This window comes from Pteronotus mesoamericanus, unplaced genomic scaffold, assembly GCF_021234165.1.
Source record: "Pteronotus mesoamericanus isolate MK-2021 breed Mesoamerican mustached bat unplaced genomic scaffold, CSHL_Meso_final contig_101, whole genome shotgun sequence".
In the NCBI taxonomy this organism is placed as follows: Eukaryota; Metazoa; Chordata; class Mammalia; order Chiroptera; family Mormoopidae; genus Pteronotus; species Pteronotus mesoamericanus.
The window spans coordinates 26350768-26367001 of NW_026555001.1; the positions used below are offsets into that span (position 1 = coordinate 26350768).

At 63.0% G+C, this 16234-nt stretch overlaps 1 protein-coding gene across 5 annotated transcripts in view; it reads right to left on the minus strand.

Annotated features, from left to right (window-relative positions):
• Nucleotides 1–5150: 5150 nt before the first annotated feature.
• The window catches only part of HPCAL1 (hippocalcin like 1), an 83589-nt gene continuing 72505 nt past the window's right edge, over nt 5151–16234 (minus strand). For all 5 annotated transcript variants that reach the window (XM_054569752.1, XM_054569721.1, XM_054569742.1 and 2 more), the window contains 3 exons: nt 9599–9990; nt 7402–7507; nt 5151–6010 (listed from right to left, as the gene is read on the minus strand). In XM_054569752.1, the coding sequence (XP_054425727.1) occupies nt 5913–6010; nt 7402–7507; nt 9599–9976 (582 nt within the window). In that variant the 5' untranslated portion in view covers nt 9977–9990 and the 3' untranslated portion in view covers nt 5151–5912. The remainder of the gene's footprint in view (nt 6011–7401; nt 7508–9598; nt 9991–16234) is intronic.

Below are 16234 nucleotides of genomic sequence, written 5' to 3' on the forward strand. Positions count from 1 at the left end.
AAGACCAGTGTCGTCCCTATCACTCCCCAGACACACCCCCTAAGTCTGGTTTCTTCATGGCCCCTTGTATCTTCCCAAATACAGTGCCATTCTTGCTCACCTTTCTGTCCCCTGCCCTCTCAGCACCTGCAACGTGGGCTGTGTGGCCTCACCCCCGAGACCCCAGCACCGCAACGGCCATGGGACAACAGGCGGCACACACGTGTCTGATTTCATAAAATTTTATTTTTGTAATAAAACTGATTTATGAACATATCCTCCAACCTCTTTAGGACATCTCAAATAAGTAAATTCACAAATAAAAAAATCTTTATACCTTTTTGTTAAACCTGCGTCTCAGTTTTTGGTTCGGGGACGCAGGGGCCGCCCTGTGCACCGCCTCACGGAGGGGCGGGTCCTGCCTGCAGACAGGCGCTCACCGGCACGTGCCTCCTGCCCGCGGCCCCACACGCCAGCCCTTTCGCCTCTGGTGGCCAGTGGGCCCTGCTGTTGCCTCCGGCGGGGCCGGGGGACTCCCATTCCGGGGCTGTGAAGGGCCTGGTGATCTTAGGTCCTTGAGTTCTCGCTCATTTCTTAGTTGGGGACAGGAACTGCAGCCATTGGTAGTGGGGGCAGCTGGGATGCTGTGTGGCTGCACCTGCCCCTCCGCAGGGGGCAGGCGGTGGGGGGCCTCCTGAACCCCCACCAGCTGGCCCGCCGCCCAGCCACCCCCTCGACAGCAGCTCCCCTCCGGTTCTGTGTGAGATGCTCAGGGACGGCCTCAGAGACACAGTGAGGCCAGGTCACGACGGGACAGTCTGTGCACTGGCCGCAGGGGTTGCTGGGGTGGCACCTGCGTCCCAACCCTCCCAACCCTCAGCGGTGGTCCTGGAGCTGAGGGCTGAGCAGGGGGTCTGGGGGCCTCCCGGCGGGCCGAGCTCAGGGGGCTGCACCGGACCGCGGTGCCAGGTCTGCGGGTCTTCGGGCACGAGGGGCGGCTCCACCAGGGGGCCGCGTGCCCAGAGCCCGGGGCGGCCTGGGCGCTGCCCCTCTCGCTCCTGGCCCGCCCCGAGGCTGTGCAGACCCTGCGCCGTGGCTTAACAGGCAGGGCTACCAGGTGCAGCCAGTCGGACATAAACTGCTGCATGAGGCACGGGGATATGGAAAGATGACTTGTTTATCTGAAACTGAACTTCAACGGGCGCCCTATTGACAAGGCCTCCAAGTCCTGGGTACCAGAAACCCAGCTCTGACTCCAGAGTCTGGGTGGCTCAGGAAAAATAAGGTGCTCCTGAAGGCCTCGGTCTCCCCATCTGTCAGGTGGGGCGGGACAGACAGCTCCTATGTAACTGAGGCCCAAGCAGCTCTGAAACCAGCCCCCGGAGAGGAGAGGGGTCCAGCCAGCCAAGCCCGGGAAGGCCCTCCCGGCCATGGCCACCAGGGGGCAGCAGCACCCCGTGCTTGAGGCCCCTCTGCAGGGTCCAGGGACCCTGAGCAAGTTGTCAGGTCGCTCGGTCACTCCGCCAAGGCCGACAGAGCCCACTGGGACAGGAGGGATGTGGGGACGAGAGTGTGGCCTGACGCAGGGAGATCCCGGGCCTGCCACACCAGGGAACCCGGGGCTTTGAGGTGGGGCTCCCGGCAGCCTCGTTCCCGCACCAGGCTGCTCCACCTGAAACCCACCTGAGCCCCCGCAGGGGCAGCCTATCGCCAGCTCAGCCCTGCCGCTCCTGCCCCAGGCCCAGGGGGCAGCCTGTGGGTCTCTGCAGCCTGTCTCCTTGCTTCCCCCTGCTGTCGGGAGTGGGTAATGCCCCCCGCAGTCACCCGCTCAGGGGCCCCCTGGGTCCCATCTGCAGCCAGGGGCTCTGCTCACAGCCCGCCCGCCCGCCCGCCCTGGCTGTGCAGCAGGTGTGGCTGGGGGAGCAGAGGTGCTGCCCTCGCCCACCCCCCACCCCCCAGCCCCCACCCCGAGCTGGCCCTGAAGCCAGCGTCCAGGTCTTTGCTTCCACCCGCTGGTTCCAGTGCTGCTTGCTCCCCTCCTCTGCACGGCTCGGTCTGGGATCTTCCCACCCTGGCACTGCCCCGACGGGGCGCCTGGTCCCAGCCCCGGCTCTGGCCCTTCATCTAAGGGCCCAGGGGCCGCTCCCAGCGTTTGCTCTGAGCCAGAGGCAGGCAGATCTGGCCCGTGGAGGGGCCGCGCACACCCCGAGGCCCTGCATCTCCCCTCTGCGTGCTGACACGAAAGGCCAAGGTCAGTGAGCCTGGCTCTCTGAGTCCTGTCTTACTGGTTGGGACCTGGAGGGCCTCGTCCAGGGTCACGTGGGCAAGCTGGGACTTGTGCGCCAGGTCCCGTGTGGTGCACCGCAGGCTACCTCCTCGCTGAGCAGCCCGTTCTCAGCCGAGCCTGGCACTGTCTCTGGGGGCAAAGGCCAGTTCTGAGCAGAGTAGCACCAGGCGGGGGGGCTTGGGGAGTGCAGGGGGTATGCAGGGGGAGTGGGGACAGCGTCCCGAGGGAGGGACATTTGCGGGGGGGTCTTAGGCGTGGACTGGCATGTGAAAGGGGTGGGAGGAGGCAGGAGAGGGTAAAAGAGGGATAAATGGTGATGGAAGGAGGGTGACTTGGGGTGGTGAACCCCAATACAACAGACAGGTGATGGGTTATAGAATTGTATACCTGACACCTGTATAATTTTATTAACCAATGTCATCCTATTAAATTCAATAATAAAATAATTTTTAAAAAGGAATGGCCTGGAATGTGGATGAGGTGAGGTTCAAGGAGGCCGCTGCCAGCCCATAGGAGCCAGGACAGCGCAGGGGCCCCACAGAGGGAGCTGGACCCACCACCCACCGGGGCAGGTGGGTTGGGGTCTCCCACGCCTCCCACGTGGAATGAGCCTCGAGGGTTGCCACACAGCACAGCGTCACACACGTCCCCGAGAGCCATCCCCCTGCCGACAGACCTGGGCCAGATGCTCTGGGCCCTCGGCACCAGGTCTCTGCACAGCATGTGCCGGGATGTGCATCTGTGAAACCCCACACAGGACAGACACGCTTCGAGCTGGACCTGCCCGGCCGCCGCATCTGCAGACTCAGCCAGACTGGCACCCCACCAGTAGTCCTCAAACACGGACTCGCGATGCTGCAGACACACACAGACACACAACACGCCTCCCCGCCCCCCAGTGAAGGGGGTGCTGTCGGGGGTGGGGGTCAGAGGGTCTCGCAGGTTCTGACTGCCCCTGATGTCCAGGCCGAGGAGCCGAGGAGCCCCAGCGGCCTGGCTGCAGCTGGAGAGGCGTCTGCGGGCAGGTCCCTGCCCCTCCCCGCCTGCAGGTGGCGCACGTGCACTACGAAGGCCCTTGTAAACCGTAACCGGCGCCCGCAGGACAGCAGTGCCGGGGACTGTGCGCGACAGGCAGCGAGGGCACGCGCGTGTGCACGGAGTGGGCGCGCGAGCCGCGCGCACTCCCGGCTCCTCCGGCCAAGGCCAGGGAGGGCTCAGCGTGCCCTTTCAGGGTGCAGGACAGGCGGCCTGGCAGGCCCTTGGAGACGGCCGCCTCTCAGGTCTGCGCCCAGGGAGGCCCGCGCCCAGCTCAGTCCCCCAAGCTGCTGGAAAGAGCTCCCAGGAGACAAAGAGCAGAGCCCCACTCTGCCCTCGCCCCCGCTCCTCGCCCAGGCCCCTGCACTCAGCACCTGGCTCCTCCGGTCCCTGGCAGTGCCCTGCGTGGCCACGCCCCAGACCTACTCTCCAGGAAGGTTCGCTCCATCAACACCCCGCTGTCCGAGCTGGGCTCACAGCGCTGCTTCACCGCTGTGTCTCCAACGCCCCACGCCAGACTGGCACCCTACTGGTTGCTTCCCTGGAGAGCCTCACACAGGGCCACTCTTGTCCGCTCCGCTGGGCAACGTCCCCGTGCAGCAACGCCCGTTAGCCCTGGCCAGTTCTTTTGGTAAAACGCAAGCCCTTCCGTGGGAGGGCGCTATCCGTCTCCAGGCAGGGCTGTCAAAGGCCCCTCTTGCCTCTTGGGAGCAAACTGCACCCACCCCCAGGCCACCTGGCTTCCCCATCCCCCCGCCCAGTGGTGCTATTTGTTCATCAGGCTGTGGCTGCAGTAACGTCATCAGAGCTTCGCCACCGACCAGCTCCTGGGGGCGCCCCCGGCTCGGGGGACCTTGCAGGTGGGCTCATCGCTTCTATTCAGAGGCATGTCACCTTAGAAGGTAGTAAGATTACTAAAATCAACAAGACAGCCACTACCTCAGACAGCTACCTCTGTCCGGCTCCAGGCCCCGCCCCTACCGTGCTCACCTGCCTCTGGTTCTGCCCCTTCTGCAGCTGAAGCTCCGCGAGGGCCCGGGGCAGGTGGGGCAGCCGCTGTTGGTGCCCACCTGGGAAAGAGAACCCTGTCCTGTTCACCTTCGCCAGCGCCACGCCCCATGCGGGGGGCGGGCCGTCCTCGGCCAAGGGTGCATCTTGACTGGCCTGTCACGGTCACGTCACACTTCTGGCCAAGGCTTAGCCCAGGTTTTGGCCAATGAGAAGTGAGACTGCTGGGGAGGGAAAAGTCTAGAAAGTTCTCCTTAAGGAAAAACAGGAGATAGGGCAGCTTCTCTTCCTGCCTGGGGAAGGCTCCTATGTCAACAGTACCGCCCAGAACAGTGATAGCCCTATGGGAACGCAGAGAAAACTGTGGGGACAGAAGCTGTGAGCCTGGAGGGCAGGGTGGTGAGGGTCCCCGAGTTGCTGAATCAGCCAGGCCTGCAATGGGCTGCTTTGGACAAACATCTCTATGACTGAAGCAACTTCCATTGGGTTTTCTGCTGCTGGGGCCAGAAGTTATCTTGGTGGTTTGCCCCCCTCTGTCCTCACTGGCGGTATGTGCGGTCCTGCTAACTTGCCGATTAATCCCCAGGGAGGGAGGCAGAAGTGTCACAGTCAAACCTGCCAAGGACAGTCATCTTTTATTTCCTCCAATATTTCTTGGCATTAGGCAGACGCTGAGGAACAGGCTGCACAACATTTGTAGACGCAGCGATGACTACAGGGAGGCAGGAGGGGCCGAGTTTACAAACAGCGGCTGGACCCGCTAGACCCACCTTTACCGGGAGCAGCCAGGGCCACGGGCGGCAGGAAGGGGCTCTCACGGGTCAACACACGACTCAGAGAATTCTGTTTATTGGATCATTTTAATACAGGAAATGCTGGACCGATCAACAGGACAGCCCTTACACAGACGCCGCATTCACCGCGTGGACGGGAGAGTCTCCACGGCAACGGGCAGCATGCACTTCCTTTTGCAAGGGGCAGACTGAGGGCATAAATACCACAAAAGAACCAGGCTCGGAGGGGTCACAGGCCACAAGGGAACCACGCTTCAGAGGCGATCGAGGCATTAAATACGGGACCTACACGTGACACTTCACATCACCATACGTATAATTTATATATCCAGAGAAAGGAGGCCACAGTAGAAAGACGTGCGAGCGGCTTTGGTCAGAGAAAACGGACGAGCTAGGTGGTGCCATGCACAGGAAGGGCCTCCTGTCTACTCTCCCTCCGTCCTTGTCCTCACCTTTCCCACGGAGGCACCTGCAGTCACAGAATAAATTAGCCGGCCTTGGCGCCATCTTAGAAAGTCCCACAGCGTCCTGGGAGGTGTCCTCTGGGCCCCCTGCAGGCGGGGAGGCGTCTGGAAGCGAGAGCACTGAGTCCTGTGGGTAGGCATCCCCGCAAGTCACCCTGGATGGGACGAGACGGGGTCGGGGGGCAGGCGGAGGGGGAGGCGCAGCCGCTGGGCCGGGCAGGTGCCGCGCGTCACCTGGCGGGCCGGGAGGGCAGGGAAGGTTGAGGAGGCATCCACTTTTGCAAGCAAAGCTTAAATGGCGAGACAAGCCTGTGTTTCTCTGTCACCGTCCAGACGCCGGGCCCCTCAGAACTGACTTGCGCTGCTGGGGTCGCACTGGAGCAACCGGACGATGGAGGGGTCGCTCTTGGCACCTTTAATGAATTCTTCCAGGGACAGCTTGCCTGTGGGCGGAGGACAGGACTGGGGGTTAGCCAGCGCCCGCTGCTCCCTCCCTCCCAGGGCCTGGACCCGCCCGGTACCAGGACCGCCCGCTCCCGTCCCAGGCCTGAGCCTCCACGAGGCGGGGCGCTGTCCAGGCGCCTTGCTTCACGGGCTTTTCTGGAAAAACCCTTTCGGTTTCCACGGCTCGCTGCAGAGTGTCAGGGCACTTCAGAACCCGCCCCGCATGACGGCACTCTGTGGCAGGAGGACAATTTGAGCCCTTCGGAAACGCCGCGCCTTACCTAAGACAGACGCGACTCGCCCAGAAAGCACATGGCGTCAGCTGCTAACCCACAACCAGTCCAGGGCTGATGGGCCCGAGGCCGCCCAGGGCCCCTGGGTGACTGCCCACGTGTGGCGGCAGGGCCCCGCGGGGGGGGGGGTCACTCTCTGCTTCTGCACCACCTGCCCCTCGGGGCGGGGGGACGAGAGAGACTGCCCCACAGACCCCGTCACTTCAAGGATCAGGAGACAGGAGGGCAGATTTTAAAACTAAGGCGCTGCAGAAACTCGAGTTCCCGAGGAAGCTGTGCGGGAGACACCCACGTGCTCCCTTCCCCAGCAGCCCCTCTCCTGAGGCGCAGGGCTGTGTCCTGTGGCTGGCGCACAGTGGAGAGTGGCCAGCTCCCGACCTCCCCCCACCTCCCGGACTCCGGGACTCCAGCGCGACCATGAGCACGTGGCCCCAGAGGGCCGCTGGGGGGAGTCCCTGGGCGGCAGCGTTGGAGGGTCCAGCCTGGGCCCAGGCCAGAGCACAAGCTCAGCCAGTGGGCTTCTGCCAGGAGCCGGGGGCAGGCCGCAGAGCCCCGCAGCGCCTGGGAGAGGGGCGCCCCTCCTGTGGGCTGCCAGCAGGGGGCGGGCCAGCGGGCCCGTGGACTAAACAACAGTGCCCAGGCGAAGGGGTGGCCTGGGAGGGGAGGGGACAGCCACCCCCCGCCCCTCACGGAGGGAAGTTCTGGGATCCTTCGCTGATGCAGAAGGGCTCTTGGCCTGTTTCTCTCCTCCAGCTGGTGGAACTTGTAGCTGCTGCCACTCCCCAAAGCCTCAGGTGGTGGAGCTTCTGAAGGCACTGCCCCTCCTCCAGGGCCCGGCGCCACGCCCACAGGGCTGCCGGTGCCCGGCTTAGAAGCTGGGGGGCCGTGGCTCAGGGGCGCAGCCCCACGCACGGAGACAGAGCCAGGACGCACCCCCAGGTCTCCCTGAGCCTGACTCCCGGCTCTCCCATCAACACAGCGGAGGGCCGGGTGGGCTGGGGGAGGGCCTGGGAAGCTGCAGACGGGGAGGCCACTGTCCCAAACGCATCTTTGCTCCCCGCAGTGCGGCACAGACACACGGGGACCCAGCACCCTACCATCATTGTTGGTGTCCATCTGCCGGAAGATCTTGTCTGTCCTCTTCTCCGGGGTGGACTCATCCTCCGGCATCTTCATCACAGACGACACCATTTTGTAAATAGCCTGCAGAGGGGCGCGGGGAAGCATGCGCTCAGAAATTCAAGAACGTTCCTGGGTGTAAGGGGCAGGTGTGAGCTCCTATCCAGCCCACGTCACGGCACAGAGAGGGCGGGATGCTCACGGCCCTTCAGGACCTGGCCCCAGCGAGAGGAACGTCCCCTGCTGCTCCGGGCAGCTCGGGCGAACGTCGCAGGCGGGATGTCACGCAGAGAAGCCGGACGCCTGTATGGGAAGTTCAAGAGCTGGCAAAACGAGTCCATTGCAACAGTCGGGAGACAGGGGCTGCCGGTGGGGGGGGGGGTGGGCGGCGGGACCTGCCACGAAGGCGCCTGAGGGAGCCTGTGGGGGGAGGGGGGCGCTGGGTGACTCTCCGAGGGTGGTGGTGCCACAGCCTGTCCTTGTACAACGCATGGCACTGCTCACTCAGTGGCGAGCACTTCACTCTGTGATCGTCAGAAAGACTCAGGCCTTCAACCCGCAGGGAGAACCGTATACGCAGCCCGGGCGGGGCAGGCCCTCCCAGCACAGGGCTCCCCAGGAAGACGAAGAGCCATTTGCCTACAGGCACTGCCACCGGGGGCTTGCAAGAGGGTCCTGGCCCGGCGGTGCCCCCGCCCCCACACAGTGGGGGCAGGACGTGTGAGCCGGGGGAGGGTGGGGCAGGCTCACCTGGCGCTCCCACTCCTGCAACAGCGGGAGGGAGTCGGGGAGTTCTCCCACCTTGAAAGCAGAGCATTAAATAAAAAACAAACACACACACGCCGAGCAGGATGACCTTGCGGAAGGTTTCTGGAGTCTACAGTCCTTTCCCCCCTCACTGTCTCCCATGAGCCCCCGGCTCGGGCAGCAGGGGCTCCGGGGCCCGTCTGCACGGGCTGCATCTTTCTGGGCCAGACCATCCTGCCAGGCTGGGCCAGCACTGGCGCCGGCGCCAAGCCCAGCAAGACCCGCCGAAGCCTCAGGTGGGCCGGGAGGCGCGTTAGACAGAGAAAGGCGTGGGTGTGGGGTGTCCCAGCCGGCCGGCGAGGCGCCGCCCGGAGGAGCCGGGGGAGGTTCTCAGGGCGCGGGCGCTTGGCTACGGGGCGCAGCAGCCCGACCCCCTTTGCACAGGGATGGCCGCCCCTCACTGTCCCGAACGACCCGGCCAGGGTCTCTGCGGCTTGGCCAGGTCAGTGTGCCGAGCCCGCAACAGGCAGGCTTGTCTGCAGAAAGGTCAGGCTGGCACGTAGCCTCCGAGAAGTGACTCCTGGGAAGGGGAATTCCAACTTCCACCAACAGCACAGCCACCGGGAGTGACTCTGGCCGCGGAGTTCCCCAAACCCGTGTGGTTCGGTCTCACCGTGGGAAAGCCACCTTGGGAGCTGGGCCGGTCACTCCTCGGGCCGCATGCTGCTGCCTAGGAGCTCACGGGTCTGACCCCTTTGCTCACACTCAGCCCTGGGGCCTCTTGCAGGTAAAGAACACCCCTTCTGAGGACTTCGGGCCCGAACCGCACAAGGGACAGGGCACAGAGGGGACGCCAGGGAGTGAACTCGGTGGCTCTCCGCCGGCCATCACACACCTAGACAGCAAAACTGGGTTTCCTTCTGGAAAACAGCTCACCTGCCAGAGCCGCTGACAGGCACGAAGGCAGAGAGAGAGGACTCCCACGAGGGCCTGAGCTCACTCTGTGACCACACATGTTACTTTACAGCTGCACGTGCCTGGGGACAGTGCGAGCTGTTTGTGGCACTCTCAGATCTGGGGCCTCACACAGGCCCGGGCAGGTGTCAAGGGTCCCCTCCTCCATTACTGGAATTCTCAGCTCTGCTAATTCTCAGGAAATCTCTCTGAGCCTCAGAGTTTGTGAAACTCGGAAAATGACCCCCTGTGGAGCCATGAAGACCAAAGCTGGTCAATGAGTTTAAGTCAGGCCTGATGGCTGGTGAGTGGCTCTTATCCACACTGCTGGCAAGGTGACAGCGGCTCCTTTCAGAAGGGGCCGGGGGGAGGGGCAGGCGGCAACCTGGACCAAGACGACCGGGCGCCCTGGGGACACGGAGCCCTGACTCCGGGGGCGCCCCGCAGCCCGGCCACCCCTGCCCGGAGCCCTACCTGCACGATCTCCAGCATCTCGCTGCGGCTGATGTAGCCGTTGCCGTCCAGGTCATACATGCTGAAGGCCCACTTGAGCTTCTGCTCCAGCTTGCCCCGCGAGGTGACACTCAGCGCGATGATGAACTCCCGGAAGTCGATGGTGCCATCGCCGTTGGTGTCGAAGGTGCGGAAGACGTGCTCGGCGAACTTAGAGGCGTCGCCGTAGGGGAAGAAGTTGGCGTAGATCTTCTTGAACTCGTCCACGGTCAGGTGGCCGGTGGGGCAGTCCTTGAGGAAGCCCTTGTACCACTCCTGCAGCTCGTGGTCCGTGAACTCCGTGTTCTCCCGCAGGTCCTGCAGCACCTCGGGCCGCAGCTTGCTGTTCTGCTTGCCCATGGCGCGCGCGACACCTGCAAGACACAGCCTGGCTGGGGACGCTGGCGGCAGGGCCTGGCACCCCGCCGTCGGCGGCCCCTGCACAACTGAGGGATGGTCCTTGTGCGTCCTGTGCCCAGTGCTGGAGGGGCCCCCGAAGGGCCATCCACCCCGGGCACGGCTGCCTCAGCCCCTGCAGGACCCCATGGGAAGCAGGGCATCGCCTACCAGCCCTGGGTCCTTTCCTCCCCCGGCACACGGCCGGACCGCACTGCCCCAAGCCCCTTGCAACCCCGTGGGCACGGACCGTGTTCCAGCAGACGGAACGTGGAGGGAGTGATTCCACCGCTTCCAGGCGGGGCCCCCAGCAGCTCTGCTGCCCGCACGCCGGACGCAGGGCGCCCGGGGGAGGACTTGGGGGCGCCAGCGAGCGCAACCATCGCCTTTCTAGCCAGGCCTCCTCCTCGGACCACACCACCTACTCAGCCCTCCTACGGAGGGCGCATAACAATGAGCGCCGTTCTAGGTGCACCGGAGAGGCGTCCATCACTGCCTCCAGGAGCCGCCTGTCCTTTCCCGGGCCCCCGGCTACGACCGGATGCGGGCGGTGGAGCTGATGGCACGGAGGCCCCTCAGCCCCTGGGTGACTGGGCGGGGCAGCGCTCCCCTCGCCCCCGATCACGTCGCCCCGGAGCCCGATCGGGAACCACCGGGGACTGTGAGGAGCGGGGCGGCTTGGGGCTGTGCGCCAACGGTTAGCAGCCCCTCAACGACACAGCCTGGCGACTACACCCCCACACCAAAGGGAGGGCCGAACAGGGGAATGACAGGCCCAAAAAAGCGGGGTGAAGAGCCGACGCAAAGTTAAGGGGTAGCCTGGACACCAACGAGAGCTCCCAGCCTGCCCCCGCCGCCCTCTTTAGCATGGGGCCGGCCCACCTCAGCCCACAAAACTGCGGGGGTCTTTCTCTGGAGAAACTGAACCACCCCTGTGCCCCCGCAACAACACCTAACACCACTGCATTGGGGGTCTTCCCCAAAAAGCCGGCCACCCTATCAGCTGATACTATTTTTGTAGCCAAAAAACGGTAAGGTATAGTCACAGAGAACGGATATAATCCGGTGTTGACCATCTCGGCAAACCTTGAAAGAACTCTGAGCAAATATTTAATAAGAACAAATATTTGACATGAACGTATCCACTCCCACCCCGGCTGATTCGGGAGACAGAACACCGGGCAGGACCTGCGTCAGAGCCCTGAGCAGGCCGAGCACCCGAGTGAGCCCTTCGCGCTGGTCCCTCTCAGCAGCACATGAGCCACAGCAACAGCACCAACCGTGGCCACTGCTCACCGGGCACTGGTGTGTGCGGGGCCCTGGGCGGCCATGTTACACGTGGCGACACTGAGGGCCACGCGTGTCTGGGAACCCACCCAGGGCCCCGCAGCTCCTGGAGCTGGGATGTGCACACCAGCCCACCTGGGGCTCGACCGCCGCCTCTGCCACCGACCCTGACCCCTGGACGGGGCAGGGCGGCCGGGCGGCACATCCAGCCATAGGAGGAAAAGGCTGGGGACACCGAGGGATGCATCCAGCAAACAAAAGGGATAGACTTTATTTTGGAGAAAAACGATCAAGAAATGATGGACGGAAAAGCATGTTTTCCGGCCACTGCCTTGAATGTTGAAGCAGTAAAATCAGGGTGGATGGAAGCCCACGTTTTTGAGGATGAAGGTACGGGACTACATCGCTGATTTTCTAGTCTCCCACACAGAGACCCCACCGCTCTGGAGGGCCAGGGCGCCCACCGCCCACCGCCCCCCGTCTGGTATCGACCACGCCCAGCGGGCTGAACGAAAGGGCCGTAGCACACAACCAGGGACACTAAATCTACTACAGAAAGTTCAAGACAGCTGCAAGGAGGTCGAAGCCAACCTGGAGCACCAGGGGGAAATCCGGAGCTGGGGGCCGATCCGCGTCGGGCCTCCCCGAGGGCACGAGCCGCCTTAGATGGAAGGGTTCTTCCGGAGGTTGGCGGCACAATGGCGTGACTGTGCTTAATGCTACAGAACACACACCTAAAACGGGCGACTTTTATGTGGTGTATATTTCTCCACAATGGAGAAGGAAGGACGCGTGTTCCCAGGGAGCGGCGGCGGCGTGAGAGGGCCTCCCTGCAGGTCAACCGCCTTCCTCAGGCCCCGGCCCCGTCGGGGAGTACAGCCCCTGGGCCTGGAGGTCCCAGGGGAAGATTACCGTATCCCTATTTGAGGTGGGGGAGCCTCTCATCACAAGGGGAACGCAACCAAGAAAGACAGCAGAGTCCAGGCAGGTGGTTCAGCCTTTCCTGGAAGAACCTGGGAACACGCCGCCTGGAAACCCCACGTGCCTCATCACCCCCCGCAGCATGTCCTGCATCACTTTTCCGTGGGGGGACGCTTGTGCACGCATGTCCACCCGCTGGGGCTCTGTCCCCGAAAGCCTGAGCCCGGGAGCGCCAGCGTCGTCCCAGCGTGTCCTGGGGGCCGTGTCAGCTGGTTCCTGTCCGGAGCCTCCAAGGACCCAGGGACGGGGACGCGGGCCCTGGTCCTCATGGTTCTGCGCTGCTTAGGGGCAGGACGGGTTGGCGGGGCAGAAAGGGACATCAAGGAGGCTGCTCCAAGGAGGAACCATTCATCCCGACGGGGGCCTGGAGGGGCCCGCCGAGCAGGCCGGCCAGTGGGATCAGAACTGGATGAGGAGGACTTTAAAGGCTTGACCGCCACTGGCCACCTCTAGGGAGCAATGGCAGATTCCAGGCCCTGGGGTGGTCACAGGCGGGCAGGCTGGGAGGGGACAACATCACCTTGGTCTCAGGGACGGAGAACTGCGGCCATTTGGGGCACATGCTTCTTTGTGGCAGGCAGGCTGTGGCCTCCTGGGGCCTGCCCAGGGCCTGGGTCCTCAGGCAGCGTGGGAGCCACCCAGGGGCTCCCGGGAGGGGCTCTCCGCTGCTCCCCTGGCGTTAAACTTGTCCACCAGGACAGCTCTCAAGCGGGCCTTCCCCGTGACTTCCACAGAGCATGAAGTGGGGCCCGTGAATGCCAAACACAGCCCCACACAGCGCTTGGTCGGCGCCAGGTCGGCCTGCGAGCGCGTGCCAAAGGCTCGGCGAAGAGTTAATAGGGGACCTCGTTTTCACTCTCTCCTGGAGGCTCTCGCGGAAGCCGGCAGCCTGTGGGACCAGGACGGTGCAAAGTGGGCTGCTGCTGACAAGCAACCCCTCTGTTATCAATTAAGCCAATTACTCCTCGATTAAGCCAGTGAACTATCTTTATTGATGCCTGGCTGGCTGGGGAGACAGCTACAAAAAGCAAGCTCTCCCGCAGAGACAAAGCCACCATTCCCGTTTCCCAACAGAAAAGGCCCCGGGGACAAATCCTCCTCCAGGGGCGGGGCCCTGACCTGGGGAGAGGCCAGGAAGCGGGTGAGAGGCAGCTGCCTGCGGCCTTGGCTTCTGGCTCAGCTGCTCCCAGGAGGGGCTGGTCCTGTCCCAGGCCCATTCAGGAGCAGAGCCTGGGGAGGCCCCACCTCCTGGCTTCCTGACCCCGCCCCTGCCACACCCCTCCACCTGACAGCAGCCGCAGTTTCTCCATCTATAAGCTCAATTTGTCCAATACAGTAATTACCTGAATTCATACACGTCCCTTAGGAGTAAAATCCACACTGGATTTTGATGGCTTTATTTGGACAAAAAGTGAAATTTTTACTATTATGAATAATTTTTCTATCCTGATTGCATGTGAAATGAAAAACGATCCCATTTGAGATACAGTAGGGTTAATTAATCATACTGGTAACATTAACCTCATCGGTTTCTTTTTACTTTTTTAAATGTGGCTATTAAAAAAGTCAAAATTATGCAGTTAGGTGGCGTCGTATTTCTAGCGGCTGCTCAGACCCGGGTGATCCTTGGACGCTATGGATCCGTGGCCCTCCAAGAGGGACACTTCAAGTTCCTTAGCGTCCCGTTTACAGGCCCAGAGCTACCTGTAACCCAGCTGGGAGAGGGGATCTTTGTTTATTTCACTGCTTGGTGCCCTTCAGAGAAAGACAGTGGCGTCTGCATTTCACGATTGCGTGCGAGTCCCACAAGCTTCTGTGTCAGCAGCTTCACGAGCTCTGCCAAAGGCCTGCTGCTAGGAAGAGCGGCCCGATCCCAGCTACCAGGCGGCGGCTGCAGAAAGGGAATGTTCTTCCCCCGCTTGAGAGGGTGGGCGGGGACCCTGGGAGGGGGACCCAGGGAAGGAAGTAGTTAGAACGCCGGGGAGCCGACCGACGGGCACAGACGGCTGATGCGGGTCCCAACGTCCGGCGACCTGGGAGCCCGTTCCCGGACGGCTTCCTGAAACCCTGCTGCATCACCGCAGCGTTACCGGCTGGATGCGCCTGCTCCAGGCCAGGGACCTGTGGCCGAGAAATCCAACGGAAAACCTTCCCAGCCTCTGCGCCCATCCCGGCAGCTTAAAGTCCTCATGACTCCCCAAAGCTTAAGAAAATAAAATGGAGGGAGGGAAGGAGGAAGGGAGGAAGGGCTGCAGCCTGAGCAAGGCCACAGAACAACACCCCCAACTCATCTTGAACCACCCTCCTTTCCCCGCTCCTGGGGCCCAAGTGCCCTACCTGAGGCTGGGGGAAAGGAAGAGGTGGACAAAAGGAAAGGAAAACCCCTAGGAGAACGCGCGTTCCCTCACAGAAACGGCCAGTGCCACAGGAAGGGGACCCGTGGGTCATTGTTCCTGCCCACCCACGTCCCTGAACACACGGGTTTGCCCCGCCCCGTGCGGCTCCTGGCCTCAGTCGCCTGGCGAACTCCTGCTCCCCCAGCCAAGCCTAACCCAGAAACTGCTCTTCAGCTCGCATTCCCATAGCAATTTTTAGCTTGTTTCTTCTAGGACCTGAGCTTTTGTTTGTATCCTTTACTTGGGTTTTCCCTCACTAGACTGAGCTCCGTGAGGAAAGAGAATCAATTCCTCCTCCCTGCCAGGAAGAGACCCTGCTAAGCCTGTCCTCGCCCGGCCTCTCGTCTTCAGCTCCCTCGGCCCAGCCTGCTCTTCTGTCCCCTCAGGGTCTGCCGGGGACATCGCCTCAACTTCTGGTCTTGGCTGGTCTTCCTGCGGACACTCCCTCTGAGAAGCCCCCTCCAACCACATCGCGGACCTCGAGTCCCAGCCCCTCCTCACCGCATTTCCCACACTTGGCACCTGGTGGAGGCACTTGTGGACCATCTGCCTCCTCGTTCACTGTGCCCACAGTGCCCAGAGCAGGATCTGGCACCGTGAGTGCTCAGCAAAGGCAAGGGAAGCAGCAGCTATGTGTCCCCCGGGTCTGGCACGTGGCCCGAAGGCACAGAGAGGAGAGAGCGACGGGCTTCCTCTAGACCCTCCTTGCTCTAACGTTTGAGGCACTCCCAGTACCAGGGCCCCGGGAGGAACAACAGGGATCAGGACGGCGAAGGACGTTCTGTGACTGAGAGGCGGTGTTCTGGAAGGCTCCATTTGCCAGCAAGGGAACAGCTGCGCAGGGTAGAGGGCCTGGGGCGTGTCAGCCTGGGGGGATGGGGCGTCCATGCACCACCCTGGAGCCGACTCCCGCCTTCCCCGTGAACACGCACGCCCCCAGCTACAGGGACCCAGCCTGGGTGACAGAGTGGGGGGTGGGGGGTGGGGCTCACGGCCCTTGGAATCCCCCACTTGAGTGGAGCAGCCCCAACCCAGACCCAATGTCACTTGAGAGTCCCGGGGAGGAGCTTCCGGTGGGGGAGGCAGGCCAGCGAGACAGGGGCACAGAAGCCTCTGGGGAAAGAATGGGGAAGGGAAAGGAAGAGGAAATGCCTGAGAGGAGGGTCCCCTTCCTTAAGGGATCTGCCGACACAACAGGAAAAGGGCGCCAGGCGGGACCACAGCCAAGACCCATGGTTAGTCCCAAAGCCGGAGTGGCTCCGCGGGTCCATCCGTAGAGGGGGCCCATGTTTCTGCAGAGGGTGCCGGATGCCAGGCGAGAAGGCGGGGTCGGCGGGGGATGTGGGAGAGCGGGAACCCGGGCTGAGGTCCTGGCCACGGAGCCTGGGCCTCCTCTGCCCGCTCAGGGCCTTTGCGCCCTGCTTGGAAGGCGCGTTTGAGGCTCACGGTGGCGGACCTCCCAAGGCCACGCTGGGGCAGAAAGCGAAGACTCTGATTCGTTCCCTGGGCCCCCAAATGTTTCTGAGGCCCGCTCTGTGCCGGGTGTGGGAACACCTGG